This window comes from Ctenopharyngodon idella, chromosome 22 (assembly GCF_019924925.1).
Source record: "Ctenopharyngodon idella isolate HZGC_01 chromosome 22, HZGC01, whole genome shotgun sequence".
In the NCBI taxonomy this organism is placed as follows: domain Eukaryota; kingdom Metazoa; phylum Chordata; class Actinopteri; order Cypriniformes; family Xenocyprididae; genus Ctenopharyngodon; species Ctenopharyngodon idella.
The window spans coordinates 7411421-7434893 of NC_067241.1; the positions used below are offsets into that span (position 1 = coordinate 7411421).

The window sequence follows — 23473 nt, forward strand, 5'->3', positions numbered from 1 at the left end:
ACCCGTTTAGAAAGCATTTTATACAATACGGAATTATTTCAAAGACCAGATTCACAGAAATAAATAGGAAAATAACTGTTAATGTTGCTAAATTCATCAATTACTTAATTTCAGCTGTAAAGCAGCTCTATAGAATACAATAGTGTCAATTATTCAATAATATCACTGTATATTTATTAAGTTTAATTCAACGTGATACTTGCCATTTCTTTTATTTGTGAAATTCACTAGCAATTTATGAGTGAAAATTGTTTCAAAGTGCATTAGCCGAATATAAGAGAGCAAAATTTATATATATATAAAAAAAAACATAAAAACAATGACTATCTTATTCCATTATAGGAGCAGAAGTTAAGTTTAGGTAAGTACGTTGTGGTCGAATGATATTAACTTTTCAATTAACGCATGAATGCTCGCCAACATAATGTTAAATCTAAAATACACTTTAATGACAGCAAATGAGATGCTGAAACAACATTAATACTTGGAAAGTGGAAAATGGAAAATGCTTTATTTTTAATGCAAGAAACAATTCACTTTTCAAACCCACCATAATCTCCATTGAGCTCCAGCGGGAAGTACCCCAATACATGGCCATTCCCTGGTTAATCACATGGGTCATTGCTCGAACAGTCTCTGTCAATCAAAATATTAACAATCAGAGTCCGAACAACACTCAGACCTTGAGGGACCGAGGAACAAAATCAGATGCGGTCAGGATGAGATAGAGTAAGATGACTGCAATACACCTAGCCATTAAAAAACAAGGACGAATATAACGGTTAAGTAATGGAAGTGGAGCAGAAGTAGATTCTGAGAAAAGCTAAGAGCAACAAAGGCCATTTATCATATTTTCTTTATACAATGTGACAGGGCATTAAAAATGGCCTGAAGGTTATGCATGTTATAGTAACTCTACTCAAAGAGTTTCTTAGTGGGTGGAAAATAAATCAGAGTACAACTCTGGACTGCATGACATCTCCACAAGACTGCATTTCATTGACATTTAGCAGAGGAGCAATTTTCCACAGTCCAGCCTACAATCTGCTACATGGCATATTATTATACACTGCTGCATGAACATACCCTATATGAGAAAGGAACCAGATAAGATGAATACAAAAATCTGTATGAAATCAAGCTGCCAAGTACTATAGATGTGTCACAATGTGGGTCATTACATTGAACATTGAAGTAATTCCACACAAACATTCATTTACGTAAAAGTAGCAGGTATACTGTAATAGTCTCCATCCTCCAAACTTGAAATAATGTCTTGACTGGCAACATTTTCAAGGATTCCCAAAAATTGCCTGTTTAAAAATGCATTTTGAGTCTATACAGTTTCTTTAAGAAAGTATGTATTATTTTAATTTTCAAAGCAGTGTGTAAATGTACAGTATGACCTGTTATTTTTTGAAAACAGGCCCACATTAGATGCCAATATATGTAAAGTGTTTCTATTCACATTGTTTATTGTGACATTTTATGTATTTCAAAGTGAATGATGAGGTCACACCACAGGAAATTCCCACAAACATAATCGAATCAGTCATTTTATGTTAATGATAAATCATCCAATTATTTGTTACTATTATTTATTAAGTAAAAAGCAAACACTGCAGGCAGGAAAAGAGCATTCACAAACCTCTCGTAAATTAATTTACCAATCTGTACAAACAAACTAGACTAAATATGTATTGATATGGTAGCATTATCTCCAATTTACCAGTTTAAACTGGGTTCTGCTGAGCAGCTAGATTTATGAATAATATCACCATGAACAATTATTAGACAAACAGAGAAAATATCAAAAGAAGACAAAAAACAATAACAGACACATGCAAAAAAAGAGAGCAGCTACTTGCAGTAATAAAATATTCACATGCAGGGAAGCTGAGGACACTGCAGTCAATCATCTTGCAAAAAATATATATTTTTAATTGGTTTTAGGAAAATCCTAACATTAGGCTAGAGCATAATATAAGCAGAAGCTGGTTATTTATGTCTGACTGTATTTATGTCTTACCTGACTGAAAAAAACAAGCAAAGCCCAAAAAAAAAAAAAAAAAATGATCCGCTTAGCACCTATGTAAGTGCATTTTTAAGAAAAATTAATAATGGAGAAGATTTTAAAATGGAATGAAAATGCATGGTAAACATCCAACAAAAAGATTTGAATTAAAAAAAAGAAAAACAATCACGGGTCAGTAAGATGCAATGACCTTCTCCAAATTTCACTTGCAAGATGGACAGGAGAGTCAAAGAAATCAATCATTCTACGGCATACCAGGTTTTTATAGGAACTTCTGGAAATCGTCAGCATTTTATGGACACAGTCAGGATTCTCACACCAGGAAAAGAGGACAAACTATCACAAATCAAAGCCATAAAATGCTTTTGGAGACAGGAGGTCAAAACTCTCACTGAGGGTACCATGTACCTTCTATGATGAATGTTCTTGATTTTGAAGTGTTAAATGGATCTCCTGGTGATAAACAAACAAACAAAAGACTGTGAAAAGAGGTTTACCAAGCAGCAAATGGAATGAAATCTCTGAAGGAAAAAAAGCAGCAGAACTGGACCAGAGGGGATTCTGTAAATCCCAGCGTTATGGGACCACGCTTGAAGTCACGAGGTGTGTGCACAAGCACAAGCATTCATGTCTACATAACCATAACCTCAGAAGCATCAGGCTCAGTCTTTGCCACTGATCATTCTATCCACAAACCCCTCACAGCTGTACAGCATGGTATCATCACAGTATTAAGTTAAGCTCAATTAACAGCATTAGTTTTGTTTCAGCCTATCCCTTGTTTAGCTTAAAAAAAGCAAAAATGGAGGTTACAGTGAGGAAGTTACAATGGAAGTGAATGGGGCCGATTTTTGGAGGATTTAAAAGGCAGAAATGTAAAGATTATGACTTTATAAGAGCACTTACATTAATTCCTCTTAAAACTCATGTATTATTTGAGTTGTTTTAATTATCATTTTTGGTATTTTAACATTCCATTTTAACTTATTTTGTATGTGCCTCACTGTAACCCAGATTTTTGCCCTTTTTTAAAGAAAAGGAGGAACAAATCAAAATTGTTGTGGTAATGAAAATTATGCCAAAAATTATGTTGACTGAGCTTAACATGTACAGTATTGAACATGGATTATTCCTTTAATATCCCACTGTTTTTAAGGAGAAGAGAATTAACAGCCAATCAGGACTTCAAGGAAATGATGTGACAAAATCATACTGGTCATTTATAGACTGATAAAATCACCATGCTATAGTGCTGTGAATATGCTATTTAAGTAACCTAGATCTTTTAAAGGGGTCATGAACTGCATTGTTTTATTGTTTTATAATGTTTCATGTGGTGCACTTATCAAAAATTGTCATAATTTTGAAATAAAATGCATTTTTCCTACCCTGATTTTAGCCCTCTTATTTGAACGCTCTGTTTTAAGGGGCGTGTCTGCTGTGAGACGTCAGTGTAAACGCCCACTGCTGTGATTGGCTAACATCCTTCCATTTGAAATAGCCAAGTATTACTCTCTCTTTTAGCACATTTTACTATTACAGCTCTCAAGGTTAACTAATTGTGAAAAGTGCTGCATTACATTTAGATCTATGGCATTATATGTAGACTGTGGCATGAAAGTTTGCAGTGATGAACAGCTGATCACAGACATGTTGTTGAGCGCATGAAAGCAGTGATCTCGTCATTGCAACTCAATTTCTGTACACTAACAAATGCTTTCATCATCACTAACAGTGCAAATGCAATGTAACTAAGAGATTTGTTGAATAAAACGGGAGTTCTGGCGCGTGTCCAGAACTCAGTCACTGATAAACTTGCACTGTTTGATTGACAGCTCCAGTGATTGTAAAGGGAGCGTTCTTTGATCACTTCTTTATATAATTTCATCACCGTTTAAATAACAGATTATTTTCATCCTACTAAGAGAAACAACGTGAAGTTGACTGTTTAGTCACACTAGTTTGATTCACTGACACATAGACAAAGAACATCTGACTACATTAATTATTACATATCAGATCAGGCATTAGAATTAACACAGTTACTTACATGTTGTTGCATTACTGTCGAGTCCATATCGTAATAGTCTGTTTGCAAAGCCTGCGCCGAAATGTGATTGATTTACCAAAGAATCCACAATGAAATGTACAGAATACTTATAAGTAATGCTCAACTGAGACATTCACATTGTTGAAAATAAATAACAATATTCCTAGCATTAGGATCCTTTGAAAGATAATGTTATATTTGTCCTGGTGTATCGCTCTTCTCTCCTCGTCATCTCACTAACACGCCCGTGGGTGGGACTAACGTTGCAATGATGAAGTAGGCGTTGATTTCTTCTGTGGAGGTGGCGTTTCACCTATCTATAGGCACATTCCAGGTTCAGTCGTTCGCTCTGCCTGGTGTCAATAAAAGCTTTTATTGGACTAACATGGAAGTTTTCAGTTCTAAAACTTACAGGATATTCTTATAGTATGATGACCTCTTATATATCAAAAGCTCAAGGAAAAGTTGATTTCTCAGTTCATGACCCCTTTTAAATAATGCTGCTTTGGTTTTTTAGCCCTATAAAATATTGCTTTCTATTATTTAAGATCTACTGCGATGAGATGTAGATGTACTAGTCCATTTAATGCTTTTGTAAAACTCTCAAAAGCAAGACCATGCACTCTTACTTGACTAAATTACAACTTCGCTCAACCAGGATGCAACTGCTGTGATGCAAACTTGAAACATCTTGACACTTAGACAACATGCTCCATTCAATGTTCTAAGATAGACAATCAATTATTCTGTGACATTGTAGTTTATTTAAAAATTAATGGGATGATTAGACTATTTTTAGAAATTCTCTGCCATTGGTCTCAATGTGTTTGATCTCTTTTTTTTTTATGAGTTGAGAGCTGTGCGACTGGTCTGATATAGTCCCATGCTTCAGTGCAAAGCAGTTAAATGAGCCATTCCAGTGCTGGTAGTCAAAGACACAAAAACTCATCAAGCCCAGCATCTCATCAAGCACACCTACCTTCCATTGGCGTGTTGGGGTCGGGCCTGTTAGCAAACACTACGTCCACATACTCTAACTGAAGTCTCTCCAGTGATGCCCTTAGACCTGAAGGTCAGAAAAACAAAAGTACTATTTAAAGCTGAAATGCATTTTGATGTTAAACTACATTTCGCTATCCTTCCATTTGGTGATGCTACTGACACACAAATTGTACACTGCAGCTTTAAATTAGTACTGTACAAATCATTAAGGAATGAAGAATTTTAAAGGGTTAAAACATGGCATTGCTTGACCAAATTTCGGCCCTAAACGTCTGACTTCAGGATATAAGATGCAATTATTTCTAACATGACTTACCCTCTATTATGTGTTTTCTGGACAAGCCTCTCTCTGTTTCAGCTCTGAAAAAAACATACAAGAATGTTACATATTTAAGTACATCCAGTAGATATACAGTAAAAAGTCTACATACCCCTATTAAAACAGCTGTTTTTGAAAAAGATAAATCACATCAGAACTTTTGCACATTTAATGTAAATATTACAACCAATGCCACTGAAAACCAAATTGAAATAGCTAACTGCATAAGTTTGCACACCCTTTTATAATTGGGTATGTGGCTAACCATCAAGCTAATGAGAAATAGTACACATCTGTCTTTACCTGAAGTGACTCTGATTAAGTCCAAAAAAATCTCATTTTTACATCACAAAACCCAGCTGTTTTAACAGGCATGTATAGACTTGTACATATCCACTGTACATATTTAAGTATTATTAAAGTGAACTGAAGTTGCTTACTGGAAGTGTTTTTGAAGTCAACATGAAATGTAAATACACCCTATCAATTATCTAAATACTTGTTATTGATCTTATTGTTAACGATTCACCCATGCAGATGTTTAATAAAAAAATGGTCATTTTTGATCAAAATGTTATAGGGATAGTTCACCCAAAAATGAAAATTATCCCATGATTTACTCACCCTCAAGCCATTCTAGGTGTATAGGACTATCTTCTTTCAGCCAAACACAATCGGAGTTATATTAAAAAATATCCTGGCTCTTCCAAGCTTTATAATATATCCCCCTGGAGCCATATGGATTACTTTTATGATGGATGGATGCACTTTTTTGGGCTTCAAAATATCACACCCCCTTCAAAACCATTATAAAGCTTGGAAGAGCAAGGATATGTTTTAATATAACTCCGATTGTGTTAGTCTAAAAGGAGACAGTCATACACCTAGGATGGCTTGAGGGTGAGTAAATCATAGGATAATTTTTGGGTGAACTATACCTTTAAATCCATCTTCCGGTGAAACGCCACTTCATCATTTAGTCTGCTTAACCTGCCCCTTTCTAATAATTGACTGTAAGCTTTAAGGTGATGCTGATGTGCAATGGTGCACACAATAATCAGTGATCTTCCTCAGGTAAATTTACTAAAGGTCAGATTTAATATGGCCAATCATATTGTATGTGAGACTAATTACTATCAAAATGTGAGCACAGTGGCAATTTAAACCCATTAATGTTTGATGGTGACCTCACATCAGTGCTCAGCTTTGGCCTTTAATTTGCCCTGAGTGAAAGAGCACAGCTCAGAGGGGGGATTCGACCTGGATCGTTCTTCAGTGAGGGTCTGCAGGACTTCCCTTACTATGCCCCACACGCAGCTTCACTTGCCCTCGTATGAAAGAGACTATCATTAACCTGCTTCCCCTGTTGCTCTCATAGTCAGGGGAAGGTATGAATCATCATTAACCTCTTTCTGACACACACACACACACACACACACACACACACACACACACACATATACTGTAAGCACAGCACTTACTTTCCACCCCAGTATATCTTGGTGGTGATGACCAAACTGGAACGTCTATGAAAGACAGGAGACAAAGTGGTTGAAAGCGGGCAGGGACGGGCTAGACATCATGATAATTGATGGGTAAACAACAGTGTCAGTTTAATGACACTGTAGTTACATTGTAGTCCTGTATGAAAGGATGTATGAAAAGACCAGGAACCATTATATTTAAACATGGTAAAGTTATATATAATAACTAGAGCTTTTAATACATAAAATATTATTTAAAAATAAAATTCTTCTTCTTCTTCTTGTTATAATTAAATTAAATTGAATTAATTCAAAAATATATTATATTATATTATATTATAAAACGGTTAGTTCCTGTCCTTGATTCTGATTGGTCAATAGCTGTTTTATTCACGATAAAATACAACTATGATCGCTTCACCCAGCGGTTCTGTGTATCACTACACAACACCCTTAGCAACCACTCTTAGCAACGTAAACTGTATGTTCTCAATTGACATTGTTCATTGAAACGTACTGTATTATGTAGAAGAGTATTGTGAGAAAGAGAGCGATTGAGAGAGTTTATTACCTGCATTCAGATTTAGCATTTTCCTTCAGGTCAGTCCTATGTTCCTAATAAAAAATCTGTTTAAATGTCCGATGTATTATCTTGTCCTTTTAACAGTTAAGGGGTTTTCCCGTGACTGACAGCGCTAGTCAAAGCATTTGTCAGCTGCGTCTTGTTCCGTGTTCACAACTATTCAGTCTTTTCAATGTAGAAGTCTTCGCTACTGACTGACACACTCATTGAGACAGTCATTGCCGCCATCTAATGGTGTAAAAATGTAACTTCTGTTGCTGGTCACGGTCAGGGACTATTTGTTTTCGGTGGAAGGAAGGCTTTTACTGAAAGTTTACTTCATGAAAGTTGTATTAATACATATTTTTTGGCTTTAATATTTGTATTGTGTGGTAACCGTTTTATAAAAGCAATAAGGTACTCGAGGCTAGTGCTGTATCATGAATAAGTCACAGCTGCAGGGGCACCTTAAGTCACAGCCTGTCGTACCTTATTGCTTACATATTATATTATAATGATAACCCTAAAATAGCATTCTTATTTTTCACAAATATTATAATTAAGAATTTATCTTATTCCGTTAAAAAGTACATAAATTCCTCAAAATCCTCAAATGCTTTGCAGAAGATGATCTCAATAAGGAGCATTTGTAGAAGAATATTCATGCTAAAACATTCAGATACTTAAAACTGCAGTCATGCCATGTTTCTAAAAAGGGCAAAAATTGTGTCCAAAATTAGACATCTTTCCCTGGGGGAAGCGGCTTTTTCGCCTCAGTGCCTGCATACAGAGAATGGTAGGATGAATAAAAGCTGATGTCTCCTTAAGTGCAAATTCCACATTAGTCATTCACAAACTAACAGAAGCTGCAAGGTAAAAGCAAGCGCCTTCCCATTGAAAGGATGTCAGCAGTTACTCTGACAGTCTGAGGGGAAAACAGCACACATGGCAGATCACATCAAATGAGAGTCTGAGAATGTTTTGAACCCTTAAAAATAGCAAATCGATATGTTTACCTCCATCCTTTCTTCTTGATGACACTGCCGAGAACCATTTCAGCCCTGTAAGAAACAGATAAGCAATTATCATGCTATTATTTTGGCCTAAACCCTCTCCTCCTCACTTACATCACAGCCGGTGAGCAAAAGCGTCCTCTCCACTGGGGGATTCCCTGTTCTCAGCTTCTGGAGAATTAAGCTAATGAAGCATTCACTTTACAGCAGTATGAAAGGAACTCCCAGTGTAAACACAGGCAAAACGCTTCATGTTTTTTTTTTTTTTTTTTTTAAAGGGAAAGAGTGAAAGGGAGGGAGAGCATCTAATGACAGATGTTACATATTTGCCCTCAGGACCAATGTGTTCTTCATGAATGGTTCTCCCATCAGGCCTCATCATCCCTATGCGAGAATGTGAGTCCTTGTGACAGCTTGTAACAAATGAAGCGCTACTGTAACGTGGACTCAAAAGGCCAGCAGATATCCTTAGACAAACTCACAAACTAGTCTTCCTTTTATACAGTATTTAACTGGTAGTCTAGATGAGTAAATACACAGAAAGACAGCGAGTATATGTTTTTGAGTGATTAAGGACATTGTTTGTCTGTGCTGAAGTGTTTACAATGCTCTTTTGATTATTCTGCATGAACTATCAACGCGCTGAGCCACAGACTCATGGCCAGCTTGACATGGCATGAAACATGGATGGAAAATGTGACAAACACCCCGCACACACAGACGACATATATATGGTTATGTCCTTTAACGCTCGCAAGGTCTGCTTCATTAAAGTGCCGTTTTGTATCGTTGAGTGGATTTCCACTGAGTCAGGCTATTTCTTCTCAACTTTATCAGCAATTCCATGATGTTATATTTCCACGGCATTGCAGAAAATAAAGACGCCACTGCTAAATTTACTGCAAGCTCGCAGGTTTTTTGCTATTCACCTTTCCATCGTTTTTCTCTTCTTGCAGTGAAATCTGCTGACCAACCACTCATTTCTTTCAATAGGTTGTCTTAAACATAGATACCTAAAGTGTACACTAAACAGCAGTTGTAATGTTTAAGTGTAAATGTGAGTGTAATATATAGCAAGTCAACAACTTATAAAACATTTACAATGTTTAATGTTATTAACTTCATATATATATATATATATATATATATATATATATATATATGAAGACTTAAGATGCAAAAGCCTCTAAGTGCTGTCTGAAATTTTCTTCTAAAATGAGCATTTTTATAAAGCTCGTATGTTTAGGTTCAGTAATTTCACTTTAATGGCAATTAATAGGTCCTTTTCATTGCCATTAAAGTGATGTAACTTAACATAAACATATGAGCTTAATAAATTTTAATAATTTTAGAAGAAAATTTCAGACAGCACTTACAGACTTTTGCATCTGAAGTTTTCATATATATTTATATTAGTTTTATAATCAAATTTATGAACGTCCTGTCTCTAATAAGCAGGGTGTAACGTCCATAGATACTGAGGAAGTCACATCCTTACATCCTTCCCAAGTATTTAGAACAGAAGTTGATTAATATGGGTTTCTCAGTAAAGAGGAATTCTTAAAATTTGTTCCCCGAAATCTTGAATTTTTTGTTACACCCTCTAAGAAGCATGTATCTTGTTGCCAAAGCAATATTTATTACAAAAAAAAAAAAAAATTATAGCAAACAGTGATTGGGTTTCCAGAAGAAAAATGTTAGACCCATCAGATCTGTGGTCATATAAAAGATTATAATACTGCTAAAATTAGACTTAATACTTTACTAATCTCTCCATATATAAATCTCCATAAATCCTTAACGTTGCTGAAAAGCGCACCAATGAATGATGGGAAATCAGTAAAGAGTACTCACTTCCCTGCCGCATACACTTCAGCTGTGTCAAACAGATTGATCCCGTTCTCATACGCCAGTGTCATCAGCTGTTCAGCTATCTGAGAGGAGAGAGACAGAGATGGTAGTGATGGGGAGAGAGCACAGACAGAGAGAAAATGAACAGCTGAAAGGACATTTTTATGTTGTCTTCAGCAGTACAATGACATGGTTATAATTATCTGTAATGCTGCTTTTAATGTTACTGTACAGTACATGTTGGTTAAAGCTACACCTCAAGCATTCTGCAGAACTGCTCATTGTGGTCCTGAAGGTGCACTAAACATTTGTTTATGTTTTGCTGGATGATGCGACAGTGGTCTTGGACTTCATACTATCGCCTACCATAAAACATGACACAAAATGTATAAAAATTTTTCTTAATACTATGAAATTTGCTAGTACTTTATGCAATTTCAACAAGGTCAAGCTTCAAAAAGTATCCAAAAGCACCTAGATAAATTTTTTATGCTTTGCTGAAAAAGTGCTATCATGCTAAATGCTATTAGCCAGTAATTTGTGAATAAATAAAAAAATTAACAATCCATGAAAATCCTACCTCATCTGTAATTTGACCACCAAACGTCACCCAGGTGCCTGAAGAGAGAATATACAGGTACTGTCAGAGCTGAAATTTCTGATATTTACAGAAGCAAACATAGTACACTTAGCCTAGCATGTTTTACCAAAGACTATAGAATAACACAAGATGTGTCACTCGTATAGAGTACCTCAGAGATGACGTGTTTTTGTATGCAAAACCCAGAAGCGAGTTAGCATTTTAGGACTTCCGGTTCCATCGCCCTAAAGTCAATGGTTTTTTTGAATGGGTTTTTGCTAAATCAAATAAAGTCTGTGGTTAACAAAGCCTCTAAATATTTTCACGTTTTGATCTATGACATAAAACACACCAGTTATAACCCGCTTGTGTTTTTTTTAAAAACCTTTATTGTGTCTTAAAAACGGCGGTTGCTAACAAATTGCTAAAAGGGACTACTTCCTTTGGCGGGTACTTTAGACGTCATCATGACAAACAGGACATTTGGACAGCATTTCTTATGAAAAAGTGAATAAGTATTCATACACAGCGCAGATCATAATCAGCGAGCATGTTTTTAAATAAAGTTGTTTTTTAAATAAAGTTTGAGGAAGCTTGGTGGTGGTGACGTTGATCCGCGACCATGGTGTGCTGTAGTCCGTTTATAGCCTACTGTTAGCTTTTTATATCTGACGGCTTTATTTAGGCTTCAAAATGTATAAATGTTGTGTTAACTTGTAAAGATTATCTTGATAGACAAAACGTGTAAGTGTCATAACCCTTTGTTAAACAGCTTATTTTTTGCGATTTTCCAAAAGTCTATGGGAAAAATGCATAGGCTTTAGATCGAGGGAACCTGTGCGCCGCTAACTTCCGGGTTGGCCTACAAAAACACGTCATCTCTGAGGTACTCCATTGTTTTGAATGGGAGAAAGTGCAACGAGCAATATGGAGGAATAAGTCCCGCCTTCTAAATAAGAGGCAATCGCCGATTGGTAAAATCATCGCGTCATTGCAGTGGCCGATAGAAGCTCCGGTTCCTATAGAAACATTCAGATGCGCGCCTCCGAAATGAGGCACAAGAGGTGCGCATTAGCTTGATCCAGCCTGAAAAATATCGTTTTTTGTCATGATTTGAGCGTTTAGAAACAAAATTTATGAGACAGTTGTTGTCAGATTTCATTGGTGATTTCAAATATGAAATTTAGTCAAAAGCTTGGCAAACAGCTTTGGAGAATTTGATGTTTCCCCATTCAAAGAGATAGGAGCTGCACTTGAATGCCCGAGAGGTGTTTCAAAGATGGCCGCCGAGTGAAATGAATTGTCTTAAAGGGACTTTGGTTTTACTCACCCAGCCCTAGACATGATACTCGTAATCCAGATTTCCCAAGGTTCCTAAACACAGAAAGAAACCTGTCAAATATTCTAGATCACATGGTAAAATCAGATGCAATCATGATGATAAATGTGAAGTAAATCAATCATAACATGTTTCAATGTGACATGTACTTCAGCAAAAATTTCTTCATAGTCTAAGGATAAATACTGTATGTGTGCCCTGTGGTCAGCAGCAGTTATGAATAAATCTGAACTCAATATATTTTCATTATGTGTAACATGGGCCAGAGGCTGCATATGTAGCAGTCTTTATTTGTAACTCCCACTCACATGCAGAGAGTAAGTTGTGAGAGAATGAAATCCAGCCTGGATACAGCACTACTCTTCCTTCAGCCCGATGAACCAATCAGAAGACCACCTGGGTCTTTTGTTCGATATCCTTTGAGTTTGCAAAGAGCCAAGGTTGCTGTGCTGAGCAATTACTTTAAGACCACACAGTCAAGGACACAGACTGCCTTCATAATTACAGCTATTCAGTGAGCTTTTGATTCATATTTGAAAGATGAGAAGCAAATTATGACTGGCACAAAACAAAGATGTTTCTTTAAAGGACCCTTTTATGGTTTCTAAATAAAAAAAATAATAATAAAAAAAAAAACATTTAAAAACCTTTGAGATGCATAGAGCACATCTTATGAAAAGGCACAACATTTCCCAGAAGTAATCAATATTGAATTTATCCTTGAGAGACATTCCAACTGTATATTGTCAAGGCAAGTTATTAACTGTGTTTTCACCGCACACTGAAAAAAAAAGCGTGTTGGATTTACATGATTTAATCATGTATATCGGTTCCACGTGAATCAATTAAGTAACACAAACATAATTAGTTCACTTAAAGGGGCGATTGATTAAGATTTCACTTTTTTAACTTTAGTTAGTGTGTAATGTTGCTGTTTGAGCATAAACAACGTCTTCAAAGTTTTGATGCTTTCTTTTAAAGAATTCTTTGTTTAAGGACTACAACAAATGGCTGGTAGGGACTACAACGAGCTTCTTCCTAAAATTTACATAAACCCTGCCCCAGAGAACACGCAACAAAGGGGGTGAGGCCATGTTGGGCTGCTTTAGAGAAGAGGAAGAGTTGTTGTAGTAGAGTGTTGTTACCATGCGGTCATTTTACGCCAGACCTGTGGGGTATTTTGAGCTGAAACTTCACAGACACATTCTAGGAACACCAGAGACTTATTTTACATCTTGTAAAAGGGGCATAATAGGTCCCCTTTAACTTTAACATCAAGTTATTTTGAAGTGATGAAATTAAGTAGTCTCTAAGTGATTTTATTTGGTTCCCTGATTGGATTTAATTCATTCAATTTTATATATTTTATATTATTTCAATTTTATATATTTTTTGTAACATTACTGAATTATAAGATACTACTAGCGAGCTAATAAACTGTAGGTGCATTTATGCCATGTCGGAATTACAGTAATTACAAGATTCGGACTTGTAAAAAGCATTCACATCCTTGTAGAACTTGTAATTACAACTTGTAAACTCTGAATTTTCTGAGCGCTCCAACTTGTACCACCTGACCCGCTGTACCACCTGACAGCTTCAGATTCATTTCGCTATCCTGGCTCTTCCAAGCTTTATAATGGGAGTGAATGGTACATTCTGTCATACATCGGGTCAGAGGTCACTCTTCTGCCAGAACTCAACTTGCGTACGGCTGTTGCCAGCGATTATAAAGTTTATAAAGTTTTAAATACGGATATTTTCTTACAAAAACCCATCATTTTACTTCAGAAGGCCTTTATTAACCCAATGGATTACTTTGATTATGGATGGATGCGCTTTTTTGGGCTTCAAAATCTCGGGTACCGTTCACTCCTATTATAAAGCTTGGAAGAGCCAGAATATTTTTTAATATAACTCCGATTGTGTTTGGCTGAAAGAAGAAAGTCAAATACACCTAGGATGGCTTGAGGGTGAGTAAATCATGGGGTAATTTACATTTTTGGATGAACTAACACTTTAATTTCACACTTAATTTTTTACTCTCCCCTTTAAATCGCTTGCAAAGCATGCTGGGAACTACAGTTTCAATTATGTCAACATCAGTACTTGATTGGTTCACATTCACCTTACATAATTTAATCTTGTAGATTTCACATTTTAGAGAATTGCATATATTGAAAATAAAGAAATCAAGTTTAGAGAATCACAATTTTGTTGAGTAGATCACAAATAAAATTTTTTCAGTGCATCTCAAATGAACTGTTTAGCATAAAGACTTATGTACTAGTCTTTATGAGGAGACATATAAAATAGGCCATGACAAGAAATCATCTAATGCCAACAAAACCTTACACATTTACAGAAAATAAGCAATTTTACATGTACAGTAAACATGAGCGCCTGGAACTGCAGTGGCATGTAGGCTTGTAGTTTTACAATGAATTACTATGAATTAACAACCATAATTTTTTACACTGTCGCCGGTTTTGAAATATATAACCAGAATGCACTTGTAAGCACTTGTTCTTGAGTGTAGACTCTGAATAAAGGCCTATAGTAGATGCATGTACAGTGTATCCATTACCTGTAAACAGGCTGTCATCAATGTCACCTCTAAGTGGCTTTGAACAGAACATCAGCGGGGAACTTATCTACTCAAATCAAATTATCAGTGAGCATGGAGGTCCTGAAAACCAGTGATGAATTTTTAACTGCTTTGATGGAGATAGAGTTACAGGAAGGGAGATCCATTGACCAGCCTGTGAAGGTGAACTGGCCACCTGTTGATAGGGCTCAAACGGATGTGCAAAGCCCTGCAATAATTGCTAATAATTTCCATCTAACAAGGCACAGGCATCCCTCTGGCAGTATAGTGGTGTAAGTGCTGAAAAATGCTTTAACACTAGCATGCGCTGGTGCTAGACGACTTTGGCTGCAACAAGAGAACAGAGAGACAGTCAAGCACGTCTTTAGCCCTCTTTAATTATGGAACGCAGCAAACTGTAGAACTTAATCATTGGAGAATGTTCGCTTTTAGTGGTAAAATGACTGAAATTCAAAAATATATATCATTTGGGATAATCATTTAATAGTATTCAAGTGGTCTGGAGCACCAATAATTGCCTATGAACTCAAATGAATAGCGTGCTAAATGGAGAGATTCACAGACTTTGTCAGCGGAACCCTTTTGACCTACAAGGAGCTCACAAACCCCATTTTGGGAATCTCTTTGCTAATCAATAGAACCAAACTGTAGATTCATACACTAAAAAAAAGTGTTTAAACCACATAACCCACATTTCTCTGCAAAACTTCAAGACATGCCACTATAATTTGTATTTTTTGTTTAAAAAAAAAAAAAAAAAAAAAAGACATTTATGTTCTCCATTGGTCAAACATGTTTTTGGTCTACTGCTCTAAAAGCAAAACATAGGACGGGAAACCTGAATTGAGAAAATACAAATACAAATGTATACAAACTCAAAGGTCACAGTATACCAAAACATGAACTTCTAAAATCAAGAACATGGACAAACATTTACAGAAGAAGATGGTATAACAATGAGCTCATTGACTTTAATGCTTCAATGAAACTCAATGAATTGATTCAAAGTCATAAGAGGCCACCAGTAAAATGGCTTAAAATGGAGTTTGGTGTAGAAGAACTTGACTGGTCTACACAAATAAGCTCAGACCTGAACCCCATAGAACACCTTTGGGACTGTGAAAGTGGTCTTCTTTTTTTGTACAGCTTTTGAGCTCTTTTAGAAAAGCAATTAACTTTTAAAGGCTTTCTCATTGATTCACTACCTGGGGTTTCCTTAAGGTAAAGTCTAATGTAATTAAAGGTTACTGTAAGGCTCCATCTTGCTTTCATGTCCAGTCATCTGCTAGATGAATCCACGGCAGTTTGTCTGCACTGTCTGAGCTGATGATTGCTGGACAGGGTCAATCTGGACAACACAGGTGCAGCCTATATGCTGTGGATGATGTTGGCATGAAACACAAGTTGTGATAGTCTTGTCTTCCCTATTGCGATGTATATCCGAGTGTAACAGCTTCTCGAATAAGAAAAAATGTAGGGCCGGACTTGATTTTGCCCATCGGGAATTGATTGGATCATTGTGTTTTGCTACTGCTGGGATCTCATGTGATTGACAAGTTGTCCTCGCACCAGTAAACACATCACACAAGAGGGAGGGGAAGTTATTTTGATTAAAGATTATGAGAGGACATGAATTTGAATAAAATAATGATGTGCATGGATAAATCACTTATAATAAATTCTGCAAAATTCCATAAAAAACAAGAATTGTCCATTTTGATTTCATGGTGACTGTTAGATTGCCCAGAGTTAGTCTACGGGAAGTCTTTGGGTAAAATACTTACAATGGGTCAATGACGTGACAGGTCATTTTTTTTGTCCACAGGCCTTAATAATAAAAAACAAAGATATGATATCCAAAGTATGTAAGGTAGTACAACTAGATTAACCGTCCAAAGGCCAATACAGCCATTTCATTTGTGATTTAAATATCTTGAAATGTAATAAATGTATATATTTTTTATTCTGGCATGATTTTATAACATACAATTATGTGTAGAAGTCGTTGCTTTGTTATAAAATGAATTTCATTGATGTCATTTGGAGTAACCAATATAAAGGGACCATTTTGGATCAAGTCATGCGGTCAATATCATGTGACAGGATGTGACATCATTCAGACACCAAAGGACCACATGGTCGTGAAGCGAAGTAACTAACTCTCTTTAAACTATTTAAAAATAATCATGTTTTCACTTGCTCATAAGCATGTACAAAAACATCAGGTCATTCGGTACAACCGCTATAAAACAATACTTTCAAACAATGCTAACAGGCTGTTAGCATTGTTTTAAATATTGTCATTTGGTATAACCAAAAGTGTCATTCGGTAAAACCGACATTTTGGTTAAACCAAATGACTTTTTTGTCCATCTTGTAAAAAATGACAAAAGCAGTGTTAATTGATTATGAAAACCACATAATCACATTGTTAACACTTGATAAAACTTCTAAATATTATATCGCCATTAGTTTTTTTTTTACACTTTTAAGAACCTTATTCATCAATGACCCACATATAATTACCTGAACCAGTTAAATGTTACAACTGCATGGTTGAGTTATGCTGCTAAACAGACATGGAAATTGGAAACATGAAGTTTAAACTGAGCGTTTGAAACATAGGCTGATCTATACAAATGATTGTCTGGAATACAGTACAGCAGGATGTCTGGACACTTTTATGGCAAATGTCTACAGTATAACTCCAGAGTGACAATGTAGACTGCTTGATGTACATCATTTGCAACAACTGTAAAGCAGTATGTTGTATTATTAGCCAGAGAGCTTGCCTTGCTTCCTACCAGCTCATGTGGAAACCCCATTACTAAAATCGATCAACACATGAAGTCTGCAATCAATAATTCACCATGCCTTTAAACAAACCAAGCTTTCTTAATCTTCTAAGGTGAATGGCAGCAAAACTACTCAGCAGTGTATGGGTATTTAAAAGGCACATTCACAATGAGAGGAGAAACTTGGTCAGTACCTCCCCAGAGAGCGGCACTTGGCTGAGGCTGCATGTGTGGGAAACGCTAGGCCTGCTCCACTAATCTTTGGCATTCGATAATGGATGTCGACAGGGCCTTTACCACAGATCAAAATGGGTCTCTTAATGCAGCACGCTACTACCTACACTAACACAGCAGTTGATGGAGGTATAGTAACTGGATAGTGCTGTACTGTGAACATGCACTCTCACTGTTGCCCATTTAGTCATAATTAGTGTTTATAATAGCAACACAGATTATTTAATGACAGACTTCACAGAGGGTTTATGGGTCAATGATATGGAACTCATTTATCTGTGCAGATCTATGGAGCACTGGGGATAGCAACTTGCTGAAACGTCTGCTCATGCTCATTTGTTTTTAACTCACATGCACTTTGCACTTTTTTGCACCATGCAATTTATAAAAAAAAAAAAGATGTATTTCTAGACCTCTTCAGTCTTCACTGGACTCAGTGTGCGGTCAGATACTTTTTCTGTTTTTGCTCAAGTATTTTCTTGGCTCTACGCACCTGAAGGAAAAGGAACTTTTTGTCAATTTAGAGCGCAACAATTTTCTTTGTGCAGATCTATTAAATTATTTATAAATATATATAAAAGAATACATGTAATCCATTCATAAAGTTACTTTTTTTGTATGAGGTTTATTCTACAATGAGCATATTCTTAATTTCTGAATGTATATAAAGGCGCTCTTTGACCATGTGTGTGACTGTGTGTCAAGGTCATTGATACAGGTTGTAAAATGTCATCTGGTGCAACTCCCCAAAAACAAAAGCACAACAAAAATAATAATAATAATAATTAGGAATTCATATTTTATAATATTTGTATAAAAAAAACAGCAACAACTTTTTATCTTGAAAAATCTATGTAATTCTGCTAAATTAAAAATAATGATTAAGATATACTATATACTCAGATGAATATTTTATTATGTTTTGAAATTATATTATTGTTATACTTGTTACACCACAATGCATTTTTAGAATTAATTAATTGAAACTATATATAAAGGGCCCATTTGACCCTCATGACTGTTTGTCAAGTTAATTCGGGTAAAATGTCATGTGGTGCAACTCCACAAATACAAAAGCATAACAAAAACTAATAATATTTAGTAATTAAAATTTCATAATATTTGTAAAAAAAAAAAAAAATCTACTTAAAAATAATTTTAAATAATCTAAATAAAATCTAAGATTTATTCAAGAAACATTTTATTATCTTTTATGTTATATTAATATAACAAATATTAAATTATATTAGCCTAATGATAAACTTTTTACTGTGATGGTTACACCATATGCATTTTTAAAGCTAATCAATTGAAACTTTTCCTAAAAATGGTATAAAAGTTTTAAAAGATGTTTTCCTTTTCTTTATCGTGGACACTTTTATTCATCATTGACCCTCACAACACAGCATGGTTCGGCTCAGGCGGACTACAAATCTGATGGGACAAAAAACTGGCTGGATCTCCTCTACTGCCCTGTGGCTGGCCCAGACAGCAGATGTCTTAATTAAAGAATGCACACACACACACACACACACACATGCACACGCACAACCTCGTTAGTGTGGCAGATGAGCAAACACCCCAAGCTTCAGAGGGGATAAGAACAAGGATACACACAGTTCACAACACGCATTTGACCTCACACACATTCAATGTACAGTGAGCCACCAGGAATCCCACTGAGAATCTTTTCAACATATCAAGCCTGATCTTTCAAACAAGATCCAATCAGGCAAGGTGCAGTATGAAGCCAGTATATTCACCGTTTCATCTGACTAAAAAAATGCTTTTAGTGGAAGAGTAGGAAGGTAAGCAACGTTACATAAGAAAGGCTGGGGGCATGAGTGATATGGTAAACAGGTAGAGAAAGAATATGAAGGAAGTAAAAGACAAAATGTCAAGAAGAAATAGTTAGGAAACCAGGAGGAGGATGCATCAACAAGGGTTTTGCAGGCTATGCTTCACTAGAGAACTACAGGCACGATACTGCCTGGGAGGCATGGGCATTTTATCAAAATGAGTAATCTTATCCACAGGGGGTCCACTCTTCCCTGCCCAAACACTCCACATGGGGTGCCAACACATCACAATGTGGGTATGAAAAATGGCCTGTTGGGTATCTTTGCTAAGAAATGTGTATGGATGAATTTAGAGGATAGAGTCACTACGGAAACAATACTGTACTGGATTATTGACGGATTAATAAATTATCCAAAAAAATTACAGAAAAAATGTGCACATTCAACCCAAATCTTGGTAGAGGTGCAGGACACAATATAGCAAACAGCAAAAAAAGGCTCTGTGTTTGAAACATAAAATTTAAAGTTGCTTGAGAATATTCGCAAAACTGCAAATTACATATTTTGTTTTTTCAAAGTAGCTAAACTGGTTAAAAACCCAATATTATACTTTGATTTATATTTGTACAAGATCATCTGAATAAGACATTCTGTGAACTTCAAAGCCCAAAGTATATTCTGGTTTTTATGTGTATGATAGGGTATGTGTACAGAGCACATGATGTAAATTTCATCATCATTACAGTATGTGTGCAGCCTGATTTTTTTTTAACCACGCATACCTCGTACGTTCAGCTTGTACATGCATCTTGACTTATTATGCTAATTAGTTGGTCCACTAGAGGGCTTTTCACACTGCGCTTAGCCTCCAGTTCTAAACCCCGCTTTCAACCCCGAAAACAAATCTTTCACACTTGTAATTTAGAAACTGGGTTAACCTTGCATTGCGGTGCCAAACTTGTGCAGTATGAAATGATGATACGCAATTCTAGAGCCTTTATGTAAACAGGTCGGGTGCTGCGTTCGTCCACTCAATGACATTGACACTGCAAATATGCAAATAAGAACGTTAAGGAATGTACAGTATGAAACATCAGTGTAGGAATACCCAGGATTAATTGTTAAACCCAGGTAAATCATGCGCAGCGTGAAACGTGAAGCAATATAACCCTGGATTCTGTTTACCCTGGTTTAGAATAACCCGGGGTTAACTATTTCAAGTGTGAAAAGCCCTAAGGTGGCACCACTGGCCCCGGGCCGTTGTTTCACAACAAACTACACAAGAGGCAACAACAACAGTCAGCCACGTTGACAAGTGTTTGTGTGAGGGGTTTAGGAATACCCACAATGCTTTAAAAGACAATTTTATCACTTATGGAGAGAAATAGTGCAGACACTGGACAAAGATGAAACTTTCTAGTGCCACTGAATTTATCTTGGACAAATAAAGAGTAGCTTGCATAACTGGCTGACCAGACTAAAGCGGTCCTGCTGTTTACTGCCCAGGGAACAGCAGGCAGAAACTGCAGCCCATTTGTGCATTTATGTAATCACCACTTCAGTTTTCTTTCTGCCGGCCCCAGAGAGACACACGCTTACACAATGCCTCAACACAGCCCTCTTCATCCTTCTCTTCCTGTGTCTTTCAAATTCGTGAACAAAACGGATACAGGAGCTTTGATGTTAGTTAAGGGATAAGTGTAGAGCCCAGAGAGACACACGCCACAGAAAAAAACAAGAAAAAAACCCTCCAGGTCGCATTTATCAGCTCATGACATTTCATGTGTGAGCATTCACAAATGTAAGACCACAACAGACGCAGGTCACACAAGTATTCACTTGCCTCAGGTGCGTGTGCATAAACTCATCCTCATCACAGTATGCTGAAGAAAATTTCATGTTGGCTCATCAGACATGGAGAAGCTTCCACGTTACCGTGTTACTCATTCATTGTCTGTTTCTATTAATCAGCGTCATTGCACTGTAGCTGCAAACTGCAGAGAAGAAAATTGTGATTGTGTCATAATTTCAGCACAGACCCTCACAGCATTGATGTGAACATAATACCAGTTCAAATTTAAAGGGATAGTTCACCCAAAAAATTAATAATTTACTCTCCCTTATGTCATTCCAAACCTTCTTCTGCAGAACACAAAAGAAGATACTTTGAAGAATGTTGGGGATTTTCAATGTATGGACAAAAAACAGACATTTTTCAAAATATCTTCTTTTGTGTTCAACAAAAGCCATACAGGTTTGGAATGACATGAGGGTGAGTAAATGATGACAGAATTTTCATTTTCAAGTGAACCACCTCTTTAAGTAATTAAATGTCCAATTTATTAAAAATCTGCATAATTAATTCCTCATAACCTGTTCATTTCATCACATGCTATATGAAAACGGGTTATGAATGAAACAGGCTTTATAACCATTATTAGGACATTAAATTGTAAGTGAACACCTGAGGATATTTTATAAAAGAAACTTTAATTCAGTGAGTTTAAATGAACTTCTAGAAATCAAAAGAGCCTAACATTGAAAACTAATAAAGTAAAGTACATGAAAAATTCATTGCATTATTGCACAATAATGTTGTAAGCTATTCACCCTTAAAGACAGTGTGTGTAGAAGATAGAGAGTAGTGTAAATATGATTGTTTTAATCAATATAGACATAATTATGATTAGATAAATTAAAATTACACAGACACAAATCATGTAAAGCAATCCAAAAAAAAATTAGATAGTAAGCCTCATCTCACATACCAGGAAAATAAACACAGCCTTCATGACTACGACACGACATTTACATATTTACAGCTTTAAATTTCAAAGACTTAATTACAATGAGAGAATCAGCTTTAAGAGCCAAGACATTTGGAGAGATAGAAGCTTCTCAGGTGTTCAGTTTCACATTAGTTTAATCAGGAAGTAGAAGACTCTATGTTACCTTGCACGGCTGGCTACAAAGTGCCTTTGATGTACAATTACACAAATTACAGTATGGAAAAATGAAGAGGGAGGGTGGATTTACTTAAAGGATAGAGCACACTATTATTTTATCAGTGAGCAGCTAGGAAGCCGCATGGAGTGTGTTACAAAAGACCGTGGGCAGTATGAGCACTGCAGTCGAAAAAGTGAGAGAGCACCCTATATGCTCCCAATAATGCTAAGCAGTGGAACATGATCACACTGCATCTCCATTTCATATAGAGAACATGCTAATAGGTTTAACAGGCACTAACAGGAATCTCCATCTCTACCTTCTCCTCTGAACCTGAGACAGCAGAGAAATACACAAATTCAGTCAATTAGTCAAATGAAAGACTTGATTTTTAACAGCAGAGATGTCAAGAGGTCACATAATCACAATCCATTATGATGTAATCGGAATTCTGGCCGAAAAAGATAAGCCAATAATTATGGCTGATAACCAATAAATGGTTTTTGAATGCTACAAGTGAATTTTGAATAATGCAAAGCATGAAATAATGTATTTTCATACTGAGAGTTCTTAAAGATTACATTTAACTAAGTTATTAAATTATTAGTGTTTTTAAAGATTAACTTTAAGTGAGAATTAGACGGAAATGGGTTATAAAATCGATATAAAATTGAAAAAAAAAAAAAAAACCTTGAATATCGCACAATAACCAAAACAGAACTGAAATTTATAAAAAGAGCCAAGAATATAAAGAAATATAAATATAATATAAATATAATATATATATATATATATATATATATATATATATATATATATATATATACACACACAAAAAGAAAACAAAGCAAATCAA

The 23473-nt window shown here is 35.8% G+C and overlaps 1 protein-coding gene across 7 annotated transcripts in view; it reads right to left on the bottom strand.

Moving 5' to 3' along the window:
- The window catches only part of kcnab2b (potassium voltage-gated channel subfamily A regulatory beta subunit 2b), a 73851-nt gene that overhangs the window by 9627 nt on the left and 40751 nt on the right, over window positions 1-23473 (bottom strand). For 5 of the 7 annotated variants that reach the window (XM_051879518.1, XM_051879522.1, XM_051879521.1 and 2 more), the window contains 8 exons: window positions 12227-12270; window positions 10897-10934; window positions 10320-10399; window positions 8469-8513; window positions 6888-6932; window positions 5404-5447; window positions 5065-5151; window positions 551-636 (listed from right to left, as the gene is read on the bottom strand). In XM_051879518.1, the coding sequence (XP_051735478.1) occupies window positions 551-636; window positions 5065-5151; window positions 5404-5447; window positions 6888-6932; window positions 8469-8513; window positions 10320-10399; window positions 10897-10934; window positions 12227-12270 (469 nt within the window). Of the gene's footprint in view, window positions 1-550; window positions 637-2443; window positions 2489-5064; window positions 5152-5403; window positions 5448-6887; window positions 6933-8468; window positions 8514-10319; window positions 10400-10896; window positions 10935-12226; window positions 12271-23473 lie in introns of all 7 variants that reach the window. The other 2 variants (XM_051879523.1, XM_051879524.1) reach the window with 1 other exon arrangement.